This window comes from Urocampus carinirostris, chromosome 6 (genome assembly GCF_059441175.1).
Source record: "Urocampus carinirostris isolate Australia breed hairy pipefish chromosome 6, RoL_Ucar_1.0, whole genome shotgun sequence".
Lineage (NCBI taxonomy): Eukaryota > Metazoa > Chordata > Actinopteri > Syngnathiformes > Syngnathidae > Urocampus > Urocampus carinirostris.
Window position 1 is genome coordinate 27,957,104 of NC_142354.1, and position 19,223 is coordinate 27,976,326.

At 39.0% G+C, this 19,223-nt stretch overlaps 1 protein-coding gene across 1 annotated transcript; it reads right to left on the reverse strand.

Moving 5' to 3' along the window:
* Positions 1–722: 722 nt before the first annotated feature.
* On the reverse strand, positions 723–19,143 carry kdm5ba (lysine demethylase 5Ba). Its single transcript, XM_088338573.1, has 27 exons — positions 18,144–19,143; positions 14,250–14,327; positions 14,058–14,180; positions 13,769–13,939; positions 13,377–13,502; positions 13,210–13,303; positions 13,038–13,132; positions 12,789–12,947; positions 12,540–12,659; positions 12,178–12,336; positions 11,744–11,925; positions 11,427–11,589; positions 11,070–11,189; positions 10,683–10,877; positions 10,285–10,466; positions 10,081–10,205; positions 9,834–9,984; positions 7,995–8,115; positions 7,564–7,919; positions 6,678–6,816; positions 6,417–6,596; positions 6,058–6,216; positions 3,810–4,223; positions 3,667–3,736; positions 3,395–3,582; positions 1,753–2,028; positions 723–1,670 (listed from the first exon to the last, which is right to left on the reverse strand). The coding sequence occupies exons 1-27, from the start codon at positions 18,294–18,296 to the stop codon at positions 1,533–1,535; spliced, it is 4,437 nt and encodes a 1,478-aa protein (XP_088194699.1). The 5' UTR covers positions 18,297–19,143; the 3' UTR covers positions 723–1,532.
* Between the last annotated feature and the right edge of the window lie 80 nt (positions 19,144–19,223).

Here is a 19,223-nt window from a genome sequence, read left to right on the forward strand (position 1 = left end):
ACCTATATTTTATGTTGACAATATCAGTGTATTTTTTGTTATTGCAACATCCATTGCAGCCTGGTCATCCTGGAAGGGAGATGACCTCATGTGCGGTCCCCTCTCAAGGTTTCTTCGTTTTCCTCATGTTGAGGTTTTTGAGTTTTTTCCTTGCCCTCACGTAGGTTTTGGATCAGGGGATGGTGTAATAAGAGTCTGTGGTTTACAATAATCTGTGGTCTGTGAAGCCCTTTGTGATTCTTTGTCATTAAGGGCTATACAAATATACATGACTTGACTACTTTTTAAAAAGATACCTCAAATGACTCACAAGACCTTGAGGCATATGTGGACTGATGATTCATTATGAAGCGGCTTATACCATGTGGGCAGGAACGTTTCCTTACAATCGGGTAGCAATCTCATGACGTCACTATTCTTTTTCACATTAAGTAGTTTATATAAATGTATAAACTCAACATGTGTGTCACAATGCTATGATATGCTTTTTCTGCAGGGCTTTTAAATATTACATCAATGTGAACTCATGATAGCCAGAAAGCCAACTTGCTTTCTGAAAGATGTATCCAAATGATTCAGTATGTTTACCGGACCAAAACTTCAGATGAGACAATACCCTCCCTTCCCTTGTTTGTATACACAGCACATTAATGAGCTTTTAAAGCGTCGCTATAGTCATGGAATATTAGATCCAGTCAAAATTGTAAGCTCAAGTCCAGACATTTAAGAACCAATCTTTTATTTTAAATTGCAAACTGCAACAAATGAATTATATTATTTTTAGCCAAAAGAGCAAAAAGAAAAAAAAAAGGTCCTACCCGTGGCGAATAAATCACGCGATTTGTGTTAAATCTAAACTCAACACAATATATTTAAACTAACTCTTACACGGAAGCTGCACCCTAAAAGAAAATATACATTCCTTAGATGTCGTACAGTTCATTCTTACTTAGCAAACCTCATAATTTTCCCAGTCACCTAAAAGAAAAGTGATACTGACCTAAAATCATGTCAGAACTGTAAAGGGACGCCAGTGAACATTTCATCAGCCTTACTCTCCAAAACCAAATCACATTTACGACCTTACATTTTTGCTCATAACTTTTACCTGAAGCTTATCGTAACCGTCAAATTCAATTCATGAATTTCTTAACAGTAAATGACCTGGACAATAATGGAACTCCTTACACCGCTTGAAACCGAAATGGAACTCAATGAAACCAGTTATTGCTGTGTTGAATGTTTTTGACTCTACTGGTTCAATTTGAAGTCCGTGATGCGAAAATGACTATTAGGATGAGATTCCAATTGATTTCTGGATGAAAACTCCCTGCACCCTCTTTTCTGAAAAGTTTCGGAGAGATCGAGTGAAAAAGAAAACTGTGACAGAAGTCTATCTTTTTGCAGGTGTTTAGCACCGTGTTCACAGAGTGCAAGCCGCAAAGTAAAGAGGGCAGAGTCCAGGTGTGCACTGATAAGTACTGCGTGCTGGAAATTGAGTGCTGATCCTTCAAAAAGTCACTTTTTGGTCTTCAGTCCCCTCTTTCAAAGTCTGGCTGTGTGCAGCTTATGCAAATATAGTCTTCCGTCTCTGCACGCTCAGCGGACAGTCCCACGCACACTTGGTGGAACCACAGATTGCAGCTCCCATCACATTGGACCCAATTTAACTGGAATGAGAGGAAAACAATTAGGATCTCTAGCTTAAGTGAAGAGCTTTCAGTTTATGAGTTGGTTCATTGTTCAACACACCTCATCTCCTTCCGGCTCTCTGCACCAGGGAGCGGCGCACAAAGAGTAGTCCTCGTCAGAGTCAGAAGTGGACGCGGTGGCGGCAGGTTCTGTCGCTCTGTTTTCGGGGGAGCAGCTCCTCCGGTTTTCTTCACCCCGCTCTCGTCTCCTCTTGGACTTCTTTTTGCAATGCCTCTTGGCTTTCTCAGAGTGCTGTGAATCTGAGCTTTCCTTACGCCGCTTGGTCCGTTTGCTCTGGATGCTCACCGCCTCTTTGTTGTGACTTGACCCTCCGCTCTGTGTTGGCATGCACAAAACATCATGATTTAACATTGGTTGGGAGTCAGGTTAGCAGATGCAGTTAAGTTAAAGTTTTGTCATGTGCACGTATGCACCATGTTTGTCAAATTGTTTTTGATGATACTTTTGAAAATCAGACTTATCTCTTTTGATACAATTTTTCACTCAAGTTTAACACAGTGACACCTACTGGTGAGAAAGACTTAACTAATGAGTCTGGGCCATTATTTTTCAACCAGTTTACCTGTTCAGAGTGATGCAGGAAATTGTCATTCTATGCATTCTTATTGTAAGTGCACAGACGCTCCACTACTTACAACCATTCGACTTATGTAAAATGGTAGATACGAACATTTTTTTCGGGATGTCGAAAAAATATCCGGACATTCCTGTAAGATAGATTTTGTATTTTGTGCACTTTTTTCCGAATTGAGGACAGTGCTGTAGTGCTTCTTTCCGCCACTACCGGCGTGTGGCGCTGCGGCATCCACTAAGAAGAAGAAATCCGGCTTCTACTTCCCAGTTTGTGTGTATACGTACAGTACTACATACTGTATCTCTAGCGCATCTAAGAACTTTGATGTTTTCATTGTTTAATATCTCGTGCATCCATTTAATATGGTTAGGGTAAAGTGTAAAGAAGAGGCGAGCCGTTTCTTTTGAAATGAAAGTGGAAAAAGTAAGCTTAATGCGTTGAGAAAATGGTCCAACGCTTTTTCCGGCTACTTTTTACCACTGAGGAGGACCCCTTGAAGCGCATTACCCGAAAGTAAGTTAAACTCAACTTTATTTATCTTTCCAGAGCATATTATTTTATGAAATGTTTATTTATTTTTTTAGTACAAAACAATACCGTTTTCTTACACAAGCCTTAAACATTCTTATATAAACCTTAAACATACAAAATATAGCACTGAAGCAATGTACGAACAAATTCAACTACGAACGATTGTCCGAAACCTATCGCGTTTCTAAGTAAAGCAGCGGCTGTATTTTTATATTAAATAAGTTAATCCAGTAAGACAAGAAATAAACAAAAAACAAGTTGAAAAACCAACAACAGAATTAGCTACTTAGTATACCTAAACTACCATCTGACCTCAAATTATGAACTCTATTTTCAAATATACATGATAGCCTGTCATGATAATTTAAAAAAACAACAACAACTCAAGGTTTGAATTAATTCTTTCTACAGTTTAGATAGACTTTACATTTTTAAATTATAAAATGTACCTAAGCTCTCCCAAAAACAGACCCTCACAGCCTGGGTTGTTTTAAAGAAGTGTTGATTATTTTAGTAAAAAAAAAAAACTTTTTTGCTAAGTGCAAGTATCACTAGTAGGGCAACATTTCTCACTACCTTTTTGTGGTGTTTCCTGTGCTCTCTCTGTAGCTTGTTGTCATCTTTGCTTTTTCTACAGGGTGATTTCTGAGCTGGCAGGGGAGCCAGTTTGTACAGCAGGTATTTGTAAAGTTGCTCAGTCTCAGGGAGCGTGACTTGAAGTAAGAACCCCTCCACCATTAGATCCTCCAGCTCGGGGCCAAGTGCTGTAAAAGGAAAATGTAGCAAGGTTGACTTGAAAGTTTAAAATGGGGATAATAAAACAGTCCAAAATGATTGGGTACACTGACCTTGGACTGGTACACATTGGTGTTCCGTGTAGTAGGCATTATTTTGCAATATTCTTGATCTGTTTTTACCCTGAAATAAAAGCAAAGCATCAAATGTTAAAAACAACAATGCCACATGCCCTTGTGCTAATCTTTGCACTGACCATCCTGGATAGTCCCTCCAGTAGCCCATCTGTACAGGCCTGCTGAACTCTGTTCTGCCACTGTACCGTCCGCTCAATGAGGAAGCGTAACGCGTCCCCCTCGGGGAGTCGGACCCTGATTCTCTGTAGCGATGCCAGCAGAGGCAAGACCTTGTCCAGGGGAGGCTTCCTTGAACGCTGGCAAAAGGGGCAAAGCCATACTTGGCCGTATCGGAGCTCCGCTGCTTCTACTACGCATTCGCAATGAAAAAGCTCGCGACAGAGCTCACATTGCACCATGGCTCCTGAGGGCGCTTTTTGGCAAACGCAAAGTGTGCAGCAGTCCTCTGTGGGAAGAAGTTTGGACTCATTCGAAATTCGTAGAGCCATCAAAGTCTCAATCTCCTTGTCGCGGACGTCGTGAAGTGTGACCATCTGTGGCAAAAGAAAACTTGTGGTGGACAACTTACTATATACATATTGAGTTGAACCTCTTTATAAGAGCATCTCTAAACACGAGAACTTTGAGGGTTTTTGGGGGGGAAAATTCTTGCTCCCTATAAGAGGAAAGTAGAGTTATCGAGCAGTCCCAGAGGTTTACACTATAGCGACCGCTCACCACTTATGATTAACTACCTCCAGCATCAGCTCGTCCAGTTTGCACATGCAAACTACAGGCGAAAAAAAAATTAAGTTCCAATATCTTTCATTTCAAACGACATTAGAGATGGGTAGGAACAGGTTACATTTACTTAAGTTTTGTGACATTTGGTATTTTTAAATAGCTATACTTTTTTACTTGAGTAGACTTGTGAAGAAGAACGTGTACTCTTAGTCTACATTAAAAGCAGTTACTTAAATCCCCAAAACGTGAGTACACGTTTGTTTGTCTTTACTAAGGTGCAATATTTATTTATTTTGTTTCTTCTATTTAGATTTGACCAGTGAACCAAACAACCACCAGCTAGCACTTGCTAGCAGGGTTAGGAACATTTTTTTCTCTTCTGACAGTCGCTTTTTAAGTACGTGCCATTTTATTGAACTATTTATGCATTATCCATCCATCCATTATCTGCATGGCTTATCCTCAGTAGGGTCGCGGGGGTGTCGGAGCCCATCCCAGCTATCTTCCGGCAGTGGGCAGGGGACACCCCGAACTGGTTGCCAGCTAGTCGCAGGGCACACAGAGAGAGACAACCATCCACTCACAGGGACAGTTTGGACCGGCCAATTAACCTGACATGCATGTTTTTGGAATGTGGGAGTAAACCGGAGTGCCCGGAGGAAACCCATGCAAACACGGGGAGAACATGCAAACTCCACACAGGAAGGTTCTATCTTTTGACCTCAGAACTGTGCTGAACACGCGCCAACCACTGTGTTGCAGTGCTGCCCTATTTATAGAATTTATTTGAAATTGTATGGAACTTATTTTTTTGATGGAATAGTTTTATATATATATATATATATATATCGATTTTTTCATCTAAATACAAAAATAATCTAACTAGAGATATAAATTACAAAAATATATGAAACAAAGCCTTTAATATGTCACAAAAGCAAAAGGACATAGCGCCATCACACAACGTTTCCATTTCAACAAACGTATTAAAGCCACAAGTGATGCAATGCAAAATGTACAATGAGAAAATCTCAGAACAAAATATTTTTTCACAAGGGATTTTGGATCTAGTATCAGTATTGTCACCTGCCCTGGTGGTTAAGGTAACCGTGACCAGTATGGGCAGTGTATATAGCCGTAGCCTTATATACATATATAATTAATCGACAGAGGGTTTACCCCAACAAACTGAGTACAAAATTACTGTGTTATAATAACACAGACTTGTAACTTATTATTGAATGGGTGGGCTTTGATGATCTGATTGAATGGTTGATTAGAAAAAACTTCAATAAAGCTCGTTGAGCTGAAGGGGCAAGACGAGATCTTTCTTTTTTTTTTTTTTAATTACTGTGCTCAAAATTAACTCGCATTGTTTTTCCGTCAATATCTTGGTCATCTCATTACTTAATTTTTTTTAATTCAATTTCTATTTGAATGTGTTTTTAGTGATCAGAAAGATGTTTTTTAGCTGTTCACTTGGATGGGAAGACGGAAGCAGACCTATTTGTTTTTTTATGGTTTCAGATCGGAAACATTCTTTGTTAACTACACGAGCAATTCGAGCTACAAGCATGATCCTAGAATGAATTAAGCTTGTAAGAAGAGGTACAACTGTAAACATTTTCTGGGCTTGATACTCACAGCAGAGGAAGAGTTTTTGCTTTCCGAAAGAGCCTTTTCCACATCAAAGTGGGAGTCCAGCATTACAGGGGGTTTCTTAATAATTGGTGATCCATCTTTGTTTTTTTTGTTTCGTGACGTATGAAGCCCAGCTCTTAAATCACATCTCGGGCACAGTACCTGCCAAGGCAAATGGAAAAAAATAGATATACTCTAAGAATTTACATAGACAATTATATTTTTTTTGGGGGGGGGTGTATCATTGGTACTTGGAATGCGAGAGGCCTTAAAAAAATTTGAACTGAACCTCCCAAATATTTGCTGTGGCGCAGCCAGGAGAATGCCTGTAAACCACAAGAATATTAAAATGCCTGACATACCTCTAGAAGAGAGAAAGGCGAGTTTTTGAGTAGGAATGTTTTTGCAGCGCTTTCCTTCCAGGTTTGCACGTCACCGATCAAGGCCTCAAATCGACTGAGAGGGTCTAGTCTCACTGGGATGCCCTCTGCTCTGAGTACCAGCTCAGAGATACTTTCAAGTACAGGAATACGGCCTCCAAGCTGAAAGCATGTGACAAAAAAATCATACAGTCTGCCAAAATTTTCAAAGGTAATTTCTTTTTGGGAAATGATCCAATTTACCTGGAGTGATTCAGCTTCATGCAGCCAGTCCTTGGCTACGACTACAGCATCTTTCAACTGCATGCAGTTTGGCAGGTAAGCCGGGATGTTTTCCATTTCTTGTAAAGCAGCATCAAGTGTTTCTATACTGTGGTATGGACTGTGAGGAAAAACCAACATGCTAAATTAATTGCATAGTATTAGTTGAAATGTCTTCCAACCTCATCAATCTTTGCTCCATATTTCACCCATGACAATTTTAGAAAATAAATTAGGTTTGCTTTCCTCAATAGCAAGCGATACAACAGCATAATAAAATTTGCACCGTTAACGAGGAAGTATTTCGAAATGAAAGAAAATTGTGCTTCAGAGTGAAAAGATGATATTATGGTGGAAAAATTGAAGTACATTTAAGGTTATTTTACCTATTTAAAAATAAATAATTTGTTACTAAAAACTAAATTGCTGTCATTACGCATTGGAAGTAATCAAAAATTTAAAAAGAATTAAGGTTGAAATAGCAAAGGAAACTACCATATTTAATCGACAATGAGGCACGGATTAAAATCACACCCAAAAATATAAAATTGGCCAGAAATGCGCCTTACAATCCAATGCGCCTTATGTGTGGAACGGATTGGGAAGGCACATTTGTATATTAACACATTTGGGCAGTTAATAGTCTATATTTATCGCTGACCACAATTGCTAAATAACAGTGGCAACAAGGACCCGGGATGTGACAGTAAAAGCGGTAAATCCTAATTACTAGGCCACATGAGATATAGTGCCTTTTAATCCGGTGTCCATTTTATGAGCAGCCTCAATATACAACCAGGCATTCAATGGCTGCGAATTTGATACGTCTTTGTTTGGAAACACGAGCACGCCTTTGTTCTGTTCTCACCTGGCATTCATGAGGTTGAGCATTCGTTCCTCCAACTGTTCTGAAACTGTCAGGAGCTCCTGCAGACGAGCCATGGCCTTTTCCACTGAGCTGTGAGGGGCTAAACCCACTCCTTGGTCGATTAGCCTTCTCATGGTGTCCAGGCAGAGGTTGTCTGGGCTGCTGTTGGCTTGCTTTACTGTCTCCAACCAGCGGGCCTGCTCCAGCCTCTCCCTGAGTAACGGCAGCTGGGGCAGCTCTACATCAAGGCCAAGGCTCACATCCAGCAATTCCTGAAGCTCAGCTGAATTAGGGGACTCGTCAGTGAGGAGCCTTTGGCTGCTCTGCTGGAATTCTTCAACCCTGGTCAGCAGGTCCTGAAGGGCACATGCAAATGTTAAGCATTAAATATTTAGTAACAGTCAAGCTTGGCAACTCTAATAGTTAACTACCTTCAGTAAAGGTGCCTGTCTGATGTTACATGGAAGGTTGTTCAACTGTTGGACGAAGGACCGAAGCTCCTCAACAGTCAATTCATTCTGGCTTTGAGACTTACCCCCACAAGAGCGATACCTGTAAAATTAAAGGAATAAAAAATTGAAAGTATAATCAATGTAAAGTGTTTACATGAGCACACGAATCTGTTTCCTTACATGTAATGAAGATAGCTACACACTGGCAACAACAAGCACAGCAACATAAACCTAAAAGGGCGCAACACTGCAAACTACTTTACCTGTAATTGCGACCAAATTCATAATGGGTGTCCGTAAGAATGAAAGAATAGAGGATATTGGTCTTACAATTACATTTTTTTTCTGAAAAACTTCTGGAAAGGGGAAAATAAAGCTGAAAAGCAAAGAAGTGTTCAGGCATATGTGTGTAGTGCAGTTGTTAGCACATTCGCCTAACATGCGGGTTGAGACATTCGTTGGCCTGGAAAGACAAACCACAGGAAATGGTTCCTGTACAACCCTAGTGGTTAAGGGAACCAATAGAATACCTCCCATAGTGCTGCAAAGACAGGTGCAACAATTTTTTGGGGTTATGAGACAAACTGAAAAAAAAACGGACACCCACCAGTGGTACCAGTAGAAAGGCTAGGTGAATGTAGAGTCCTGACAAAAATAAATTCACATTGCAAGGGGAAAATAAATAGCACCTAAAATCAGGATTTTCATTATTATATGTTATTATATTTAGACCTTTTTCTGCAGTGCACTCATAACACCAGTTGTGAAAGGATAGTGGGATTGTGGACGCGTTCTTAAGGATGGGTTGGGCACCCGTATGATGCGGCAGGGGTAAACCAGTGAAAGCTGTCGGGCCCTGCTGTTGAACAAAAGAGTGTGTTGTGTCACCCTGACTCGAGTGACATGGCCGCTTTCTGGTGTCCCATTTCATCTGGAGGGACGAAAGCATGACCAACTTAGGTGCCGAGATGCCTACCTTGTTTGGGTGTTTGGGCAATTGGGTTGGCCATGGTCCAACATGTTTGTGTGTGTTTTTTGCTTTTTTTTCCCCCTTTTATTTTCTTTGTTATGGTATGTGTTTGTCTTGCCGTCGGTCACCCCTCTTGAGGGATATAACCAAGGTAGATAGATATGTTCACTTTTTATTATGGTAAAATAAGAAAAATATAGTTAAGATTAGCAAAATGATCTTATGTCTAATATATTTTTTTTTAAAAATACATGCTTTTATGATTTTATTTTAATAACATGAAGCTTATGATAAAACATTTACAATGAGCAAAATGATCTGCCAGTATAACAAGATCATTTTACTTGAAACATGATTATTTTACTTGTCATGATACAAGTTTGAATAATATTGTTTTTATTTTAAATTGCTGCTGCTAACTGTTACTGCGCTTCTATTCAATGAACTACTGTTGAGATGCACCATTCTTTTTTATTGCTTTATTATTATGACCCAGGCAAGTTTTCTAAGCCCTACATTGTAATTACTTTTTTGCCCATTTATCCTGATAGTCTTTTCTCTTTAAAGCCATTCTAACATGTTTTACCTTGGAGCGTCATGTCCAATCTCGCTGCGTACCATTTTTAACAAGGTTGATATCATTGACAATAGAGACAAGTCAATTCAATTTAATTGCCTCTCAATTTTTAAACTTGACTTTTTCAGTACATCCCCGTCAGAGGTCATGACAACCTTTGGAGAAATATTGCCCAAAAAGGGTGGCCAAGTCTCACACCAATCATGCAAAGATAAACACTTTTGGCTGGCATTCAAGGACACGTCTCTTCAGATTTAAATCTCACTGGTACCTCGTCTGCCTCTTGCCATTAAGAAGCTGTTGGGCCACCACAGCAACTTTATCAGCTTCCACAGCAACAATGCGCAACTGATCCAAAAGGGAGGTTTGGGGGAATCCTTTTGATTCTGCCTGTGCCACCAGGCTATGAAGCTCTTCCAGCCCTAACCAGAAAACAATCATGAGCACATTATTGCTCAACCTTTATAAAAAAGTGTCCTGGTGTTCGACACAAATACATTTATGATTTTTAATTTTACCTCTTTTCGGATTTTCTTTCTTCTCCAGAATGCTCTGCACAGTACATAACCACTTCTTATAGGATTCTGCACGCAACTTCACAGCTGCCAGCATGGGGTATAACTCATCCAGTTTGAATTTGTAACTAAGGAGAAAGACGAGAAATTATTTAAAAGAGAAATTAAAATAGAACCACGGAGTGCCTTTGGCGATTTAGCACTCACTCATGTATCCGGTCGCTAAGTGGACATGAGCATAAGTCTTGGGCATGGTAAAGGCAGACCACCTTTCCGGGACTGCAGACACAACTGATGCCAGACAGGTAGCAGGTGGTCCAACACTTGCAGCATTGGCGCTCCTCATCAGGGAGCAATTCATAATCGACTTGCCGTGTTTGTACCACACCCTGGGGATACAAAATCACACTCATTAGAGCTGGAGAAAGGAAAAAAACAGTTGTGAAAAAAGGTGTTTAATCAACAAACATGTTAAATCTACCATGCATGCGGAAATTACAGTTCCTTTCTACTTCCTAATATGCTTGGCAATAATCATGATGCATATCATATGAGCTCTACAGTTCTAAACTACCAAAAACTGAGGATTAAAATCCAGAACTCACCATCTTGTTAATCTTCTCTTGAAGCTCTTCTTCCTCTTGGATCATGGCGGCCATCTCCTTTTGGACAGCAGAGGCCAGTTCCACGTCCAACACATTTGCCTTTGAGGCCATGTTGCAGACCATTTCGTCGTGTGAAAACACGCAGTAGCGGTTTAACTGCCGATAGTGTTTCACGCAGCCTCGGCCAACAGGCATCTAACAAAAAATTCAAATAAGTAATAAACATTTATAGCCATTTTCTTTTTCAATCAAATAATAACACATTTGCAAAATTATTGTTGCTGTAAAAAGAATCACATTACAGGTTCCTCTGGACATCTTTACAAAAAAATGGAAAACAGAGGCCTAAATATATAACACAACTTGAAATCTTAGTTTGTGCCTTACCCAGTCCATGGTGCAGAAGTTGACTGCTTCAGCAAAGTTAAAACCTTGGTTGAATCCACTGTGGTACGCTCTTGGAAAAGTGATAACAAATTCTCCTGCACATTGGTTTGTTCGATAGATCTACAGTTGGAAAGTCAGAAATATGGGGAAAATATAAATAAATAAATAAAAAATAATTTAAAAAATGCTATTATAATTGGATTTGTGGCCATCATAATTTAACCCTAATCTTTTGGAGTCTTCCAATTTAAGTACATGACTAATAATACAATGTGTAGTTAGCAGTGTCGATGACTTTTCACATTCTTTTCTTAATTGATATAATTAGAAATTATGTCATAACACAAAAAAAGTTACCGGGACGCCGTTGTTCATCAGGGTGTTGGGATTCATGATGGTGACCAATTGATGAAGAAGGTCTGGTTGTGACTCAAATAACTCAGGAGCTAGTTTTTTCATGACCCCCTCCAATTGCTCTGCAGCATAAGATGGTGCTCCATACCAGGTCTTTGGCTCACCCCTGCAAAGCACATAACAAGGGAGTTGGGGGAAGTCGACAAAAAAAAATATGTGGGTTTATATATATATATATATATATATATATATATATATATATATATATATATATATATGAAAGTAATGTTTTCAACCAAAAACATACGACAAAAGTTTACCAGTGAAGGTAGTTGATGGAGTAGCTCCAGTGGTCTTCGATGTGCCAGCAGAAGGACGCAAAACACATGCCAACATACAGCCAGGGTAACTTCATCCCACAGATGTCGGCAGTAATGTGAGTCAACACAGAGGCATCCAGCACAGGCATGTTGTTCAGATTCCAGCCACTTGTTAGGTAATGCTGTAGAACACAGGAAGTCTTAAAACTATGGCCCAGCCTACCAGTCATCACTTTGCATGAAAAAAACCCCAAAATGGTTTAGAGCAAGTTTTGTATGAAAAAAAATAAATCACTTAATGTATTTTTAGGTACAGCAACTTGATATCACTATTAAAGGGTACTATATACAGAACTAAACAATTACTGAGGCATATGTAGCAATGTATATGGTAAAGGGGATTATCATCATTATAACAACGAAAGACCTTATACCTCATCCCCAGGGGACACTTCAAAATGGCTGTTCTTGACAGGGAAACCACTCCCAAACTCCTTGGAGGCAATGTCTGCTCCATATTCTACAGTCACATCCTCTTCGATGGTGCCGACTAGTCGCCAAAACTCCTTCTCTACCAGCTCAGTCGGAACCATCTACACCATGTCAGGGGATATAACATTGGGATCACTTAAAAATGATGTGAACAAAATAAAAAGGGTGGCTACATTTGAGATAAAAATATGAAAGGAAAGAAAACAAGGAGTACAATGGGTACAAGTTCTATTCATATCTAATCCTTGCATCTAACTTTGTTAAAAATCACATAAAAGGAGCCCCAAGAAGGGTTCCCACTTACATGAACTGGCATGTTGAAATAATCTGATTTAAATGAATCAGCCATGTCTCCAAATGTTTGAAGGGTGTAACTCCTGCTGGCCTGCTCAAAACCAAATGCAACCTGAGGTTTGCCGCATTCCTACAAAATAGAATCAAACCATTTTTAATTTAAACTTTTTAAAACTGAATGGTTGTTGTTCTTAAATACACGCTATATTGTGTATTACACCAGGTTTTGATTCAAGCGGGTAAAGAGCATAAACCTCACCTGCGCTAGGCACTTGGGGCATCGCCAGTCTCCTCTGGGAACTTCATGTAGTGGGGGGATGAGACAAAAGATGTGGTAGCTGTCATCACAGCCATCACATAATAAGAGACGATCTTCTTCATTTCCATTATGACACACCAGGCACATGTATTGCTCCACCTGAGTCGTCGGGAGTAAACATTTGGATTAAGACCCAACCAAAAGATGTTTGCACACGCTTAAGGTCATCGTCTTCTGTAATGTACTTACTTTACTTGTTGTACTGTTTATGTTATTCAACAATTGTTCTTTACAAAATTGTTCAACTTTATATTCTTCTGGTTCCTCTTTCACATACATGCACCCTGAAACAGATGGATTAGCATGGGTGGTGACATTAAAATCTTGGAACCATTTACTCGTAGTGACAATCTTTTCTTACCCAGCTCATACTTGGAAACATACGTTCCCATTCTCCTCCTGAGATTAGGACGGCTCTTGCGAACCTCCGCAGCTTCACTTTTGAGGTAGCCTCTCTGTAGGGTATTATAAGGTTAGGTAAAAGGAAATGCAACATAAAGGAAATTCAGTCAGGCAGACGACACTCACTTCAGCTCTCATTCGTTTCGCTCGGCGAGCAATGCTGCAGATCTCCTGAGGCTGCACCGACTGCCGCTCAGGCAAGTCATGTGGCGTGTACACCTTATCCTTGGTGTCGTTTGTCAAGGTGGCTCTCTGCAAAGGCAGAATTAGGTGAAAAGTGGCAAAAATATATAAAAAATCTAACTTAACCTGTCAATCCTGTCCAGTGACCTTTGTTCAAATAAAATGTAAACACACGCTACATCTAATAACATTCTAAATAACACATCTAGCAAAAATGAAAAAACTCTAATGTAGTCAGACGGCAACAGTTTCAGACATCAACACTGACAAAACTTTAGAAGACCAACCACCTTGACACATGACAACAATTTTAACAACAATTTGGTGGGACGCACAGGCTGATTGTCTCCGGTCTGGAATAGGTTGTACGGGTAGAGAATCCGCTCATAGTGTGCCCGCAAATGGGAGCCCACCGCCTTGCCTGGAGCAAAACCCATCTTGACAGAGATTTTAGACCAGCGCCGCTCTCTGCAGACGGTATCGAAACCTCCCTCATCATTCACAAGCTGAAGAGAAAAGAACCAAATGTAACATTTTAGATGATTGTCAGCATGCAAAGCAATTCTAACAAAATGTGTTTGTGGGTACGAGTGCGTCGTGCAAGTGCACCAAATTTGCAAACACCTTGTTGAGCTGGTAGAGATCTAAAGCCTTCCGTTCCAAGTGCGGGATTTTCAAAGTACATCCTTGTAGCTCCCAAAACTTTGCTATTTGATCCAGGAAGTTTAACTTCACTCTTGTCTGGGCCTTAAAACATCACAGAAGTGTATTTTGTAACCGTATTTCAATCAATTAGCTGACATTCTGAAACCATACCTCCAACTCGTTGAGCCTTTGAATTCTAGGTGTAAATTTCAATCTTTGAACATCACAGGCAAATGGTGGCTGCCATTCCTAGGGATAAAAAACAAATTATTTGAAAATATATTGCACTTGTTCGCACGTGGCACACTCAACAACGAAAGCTTTCCAGATAATACAGCAATTGTACCAAATCTCCCTCCTGGTAACTTGGTAAAACCATTTGATCAGTTCTAGTAATTGATCATCATCATCATCAAGGACTTTTAACACCCCGGCCACTACCTCTTCGACCTGCTGCCTTCCGGCAAGCGCTACAGGTCACACAAAACAAAAACAAACAGACTCAGAGAGTTTCTTCCCCAGAGCCATTACCACCCTAAACACACACCACACAAAAAACTGAAAAACTCTTGCAAAAACACTACCTCATACGAACGTAAATGGTACTCATGTCTATGTTTCTTGCACAATGTTGACTGCACTATGTTTACTGCTCACCTTGCACAATGTTGACTATCTTTTTTTGCACTATGATGATTTCTTGCACTATGATGACTATTTTTGCACCAAATGCATATTGCACAAACCCTTACGATACCAAACTGTATGTAAAATCCTACATGCCGACATTTCTTGTGTAAATTATAACTATAACCTTATCCTCCTTGTTTTATAACCTTATCTTCTCTGTTCCTTTATCTTCTTGTTTTTTTTTTACCTTACTGTGAATGCGTGAAACTGGAGTGGCATGCCCAATTTCGTTGTCACAATATGTTTTTTTGGGGGGGTTTGAACAATTTTATTGACACTTTTAACAGCAATTAAACACATTCACAATTTAATTATATCATATTCTAACAATATGAGGTTTGAACAATTTTTATCAACACTTTTAACAGCAATTAAATACATTCACAATTTCACCATATCATACAATATGTTAACCCATTTTGTAACAATGACAATAAAGGTATATTCTATTCTATTCTATCATCATACATGTTTATGTCAATAGAACAAATCAAAGCCAAAATTTGTATTCATTATCACAAAGGTATTGAAACAACATTGTACAGACATCACTATACTGTAAACCCCTTTATCTGCATCAGCAACCCTAGACCACAAAGGCAACACACAATTCTTTGTTTCATTTCCAAACATAATCTGGTCATTTGAAAAAAAAGGTTTCATTGACAAAGGTGTAAGGAAGAGGATCTGATTGTATATACAATATAAAACAGTTAATAGTTTGATGAATGTAGTTACAGCAAATAACTCAAAAACCCATATTGTTGGGATATGATATAATGAAATTGTGTGTTTAATTGCTGTTAAAAATTGTGGAAAAAAATGGTTAAAACGTCATATTGTCAGATATAACGAAATTGTGAATATGCTTAATTGCTGTTAATAGTGTCAATAAAATTGTTCAAACCTCACATTGTTTATTTGCTGTTAATAGTGTCAATAAAATTGTTCAAACCGACACACGTGTGGTGGGTGTGCCATAATTCAGTGTTAATCATACTACAAATATTGACTGCAGTCACAAATATATTAAGCTGGCCAGAGGACAAACACCCCAAAAATACAACCGTATGGCACTCAAAATGCTATCTTTAAAGTTAAAAGTATAGTTATTCAAAATTATTACAGAATAATACTTATATCCAGTTGAGAAGCACCATGAATTCAAATAGCTAAATTAAGTCTGGAATGTAGACACAAATGAGGAAGTTGGAGGACGTATGTCACTGTCACAGTTATAGGACAACAGCTTTACTTTTTTTTGGCCAAGAACCGGTTCAAAGTTGTCCAGTTTGTTGGCATGGACCATGGTATTAATACAATGGTCAACAAACGAGCGTGGTGGTGGTAGTAGTTGTCAAGTCAAGTTTGTTTGTATTGCCCTTAATCACAAGAAGTCTCATCTACAAGGACTATACAGACTACTATGTGAATTTCCCTGCGGGGATGAATAAAGTATCTATCTATCTACTGGTCGGTGGTTCGCGCCCCGGCCGAGTCATTCCTAAGACTTAAAAAGTGGTCGGCGGCGCCCTCTGTTGGCTGCGGCTGCATCGGCTCGCTACAACGGGTCAGGTGCAATCGACATTTCGTTCTGTGTACATTGTTACACAGAATGACAATACAAGGAAATTATTATTATTATTATTATTACACCAAATTGTCACCATGAAATAAAGGTAATAACAGAATGTTGTGGGGGTTGACGGGCACAAATCAATTGGAGTAAGAAGGGCTGAAAAAAAAATCTAAAACGTTTATTAATCTATTTATTTAACTTCATCCAATACCAAAAAGTCCAGAGAAGCTGTCTGAATATCACTGCAATCTGGCCTTTTAGTAGCTTTTAAACAAGTTAAAATTATGTGATTTGATACGTGGATTATAAAGTGCAATCACAGTATGCAAAAATGAACTGCAGTTCGTTTAACATTTTGTATCGTTTTGGGTGTTATGGGATTATTTGTGAGATTCCAACCTAAAATAGCAGGTTCTCCATAACCCCACCTCCACAGGCTAGTCTTTTAACGTGTCAAACAGCCTGCATATAGCCAATCCAAACAGTACACCTCTTTTGTGCAAAAGTACCAAATGATGTGGCCAGAGAGTGCAAATATCAGCAACCATTTGAAATACAACCGTAAAAATCGTCTCACGATAGCAAATTCTGGTTATTTGCAAACCATTAAGAAAGATTTAATAGAAGACACTTGCACAAAAGAATCAAAGAAGTGAAGACGTCAAACAGCACATTAAATAAGACAGAGATATTTGATTTCCCTTTGATGGCAATTAACTTAATAAAAACACTATTGAGGACCATATGCCCCAAAACGATTAACAATAAACTTAACAATGTGTATATCCACCAATCAACACTGAACCAGCCATTTCCTGATCTCAGCTCATGGAGGATCTTACCATTTGACTGAGAGATTCTTGCCTTATTGTCTTTTTAATGAGTTAAATCAACTCTATACACCAATTGGACAGTGTTATCAATGTGTTTCATAAAAGCAAATGCGTGTACATTTGTCGATTTATATGAATATAAATTTGTACCTTTTTATAGTAAGCAAATTGGTGTGGGCACACCCATGACAAAGCTGTGCCTTTGCCAAACACTATTCATGACAATTGGTCTTCAAAAACAATTACTTGAATGGTGAGGTGATAGCGTTTTTAAAGAAATTTGGCCAATATTCCTGTAAAGCAAGTTAATCCAAAATCATCATCTCGTTTTAATAAAATAATAGATCACAGAGACGACAAAAACAAAGGAATTCCTTGTTTCAAACGTCGAGGAATAAGAAATATAATTCACGGGATATTTGCATCGTAACAACAAGATAAATTGTGTTTGAAAAACGACGAACAGTGCGGCCATTGTGATAAAGCCTTCTTTCTCTCCATAAACAGTTGGCCCCCGAACACGTAGCGATGCCTGGACTAAAGCTGACGACGATTTAGAGAAAATGAGACAATGCCGGAGAAATCAAATTCAGATTGAATACTAAAACAGTTTTTGTAATCAACATCACTTTGTATACTGTAAATGTACACCAGTTTGCCTTTATGTAAACAATATCACATAAAACCCTTTTTAAACCCTGGCTGTTACTGTGACCATTTATTAAACAAGTTAAAATACGTCGTGAAATATGAAATACACCCTCTGGTCTTTTTATTTGTATTCCAAGTTAATCGAGCAATTGCGTTTGAAGGTTAGCAAACACAGCTAACTGACTCGCAAGCCCCCCACTCCGCCATGTTGAAAGCTGTCTAAAACACACACAACTTTGACTAGGATTTCAATCGTATTCTAAGACAAATATTCAAACCGAGTTGTCTCCAAAAATGTTAAAGAAGACTCACCGGCGGCGGTCTGACTTTACAAATGCCAGTTTTCTCCGCAATAGGTCGTATTTTGTTGATGTACGCTAAAGGGTCGGCGAATTCCTCCCAGCTGGGCTCGAAAACAGGACACTCCGGGGGAGGAATGAACTCATTCAGCTGAGGTTGAGTCATTTTTGCATTTTCGTGGAGATTGCTCGTTCCGGTGATTCCGTTTTGGGTCGCTCAACTCTCAATTTGTTGCTTTTTGTAATCCGGATTTCAGGTCCAATCCATTCCCCACTCATTCAACTCAAAGGCAAATTATCGGGTTGCAAGCAGAGTGGTTGGGTTATGTGCGTCCGCTATTAAAAGTAGACACCCAGAAATGGCTTCATAGGCTCTTTTTTAAACATCACAGCAGTTCTCATTACTTTTAAGTGTTATTTGTACAACCAACATTGTTTTAATTAAAAAAATACACAATTTACTCTAACATTCAAACAATAACGTCGTTTACGATGAACAGCTGGGATTAAATACTTAAAAAGTTAACAAATTATATCGAAACATTCGAAATGTATTCGGCAAAATTAAACCATTATAGTAATATGTGTAACAAATGTTTCTATTTAAAGCTCTTCTCTTCCTTGGTTTGCTTTCAGACGATTACTTCCCCTTTTGTATGGGTTTGATATACGATTCACGATAGCGCCGTCTATTGTCAAGGGAAATAGGATGTGTTGCAGTGAGCACTGCCTGAGCTCCGCCCGGTTGTAATTTTAACATTGAGAGGACTTGGTTATTAAATCGAACTCGCCTAACATATCAATCCGCTCTTTCCGGATCTTTGTTTTTAAATGGTCTATGGGAGCCCATCGATTGGTAGGACAAACCAAAGCTCTGTTGTGTGTATTAAAATAATAATATTCTACATTTTGAATACAATGAATAAATATGAAATATTTTTTTTTCTTTTGATTGAATGCTAATTTGGTCAACTTTTGCATACAAGTGAAAGCCGAGGTTCTCTGGTCACTCATTGGTGGAATTCAGACAAATGGGCGTAAGATACCTTATTGGTTGATAACACCAACAACCAGACGACAATGACACAAAAAT

Bases quoted from the DNA above. Each gene is read 5' to 3' on its own strand.
- kdm5ba (XM_088338573.1), bottom strand. From the start codon at position 18,296: ATGACTCAACCTCAGCTGAATGAGTTCATTCCTCCCCCGGAGTGTCCT. The intron at 12,660-12,788 runs GTGAGGTTTATG...TCTATTTTGTAG, and splicing joins GCCCCAAGTGCCTAGCGCAG to GAATGCGGCAAACCTCAGGT. The intron at 10,206-10,284 runs GTGAGTGCTAAA...CTTTCTCCTTAG, and splicing joins CTTAGCGACCGGATACATGA to TTACAAATTCAAACTGGATG.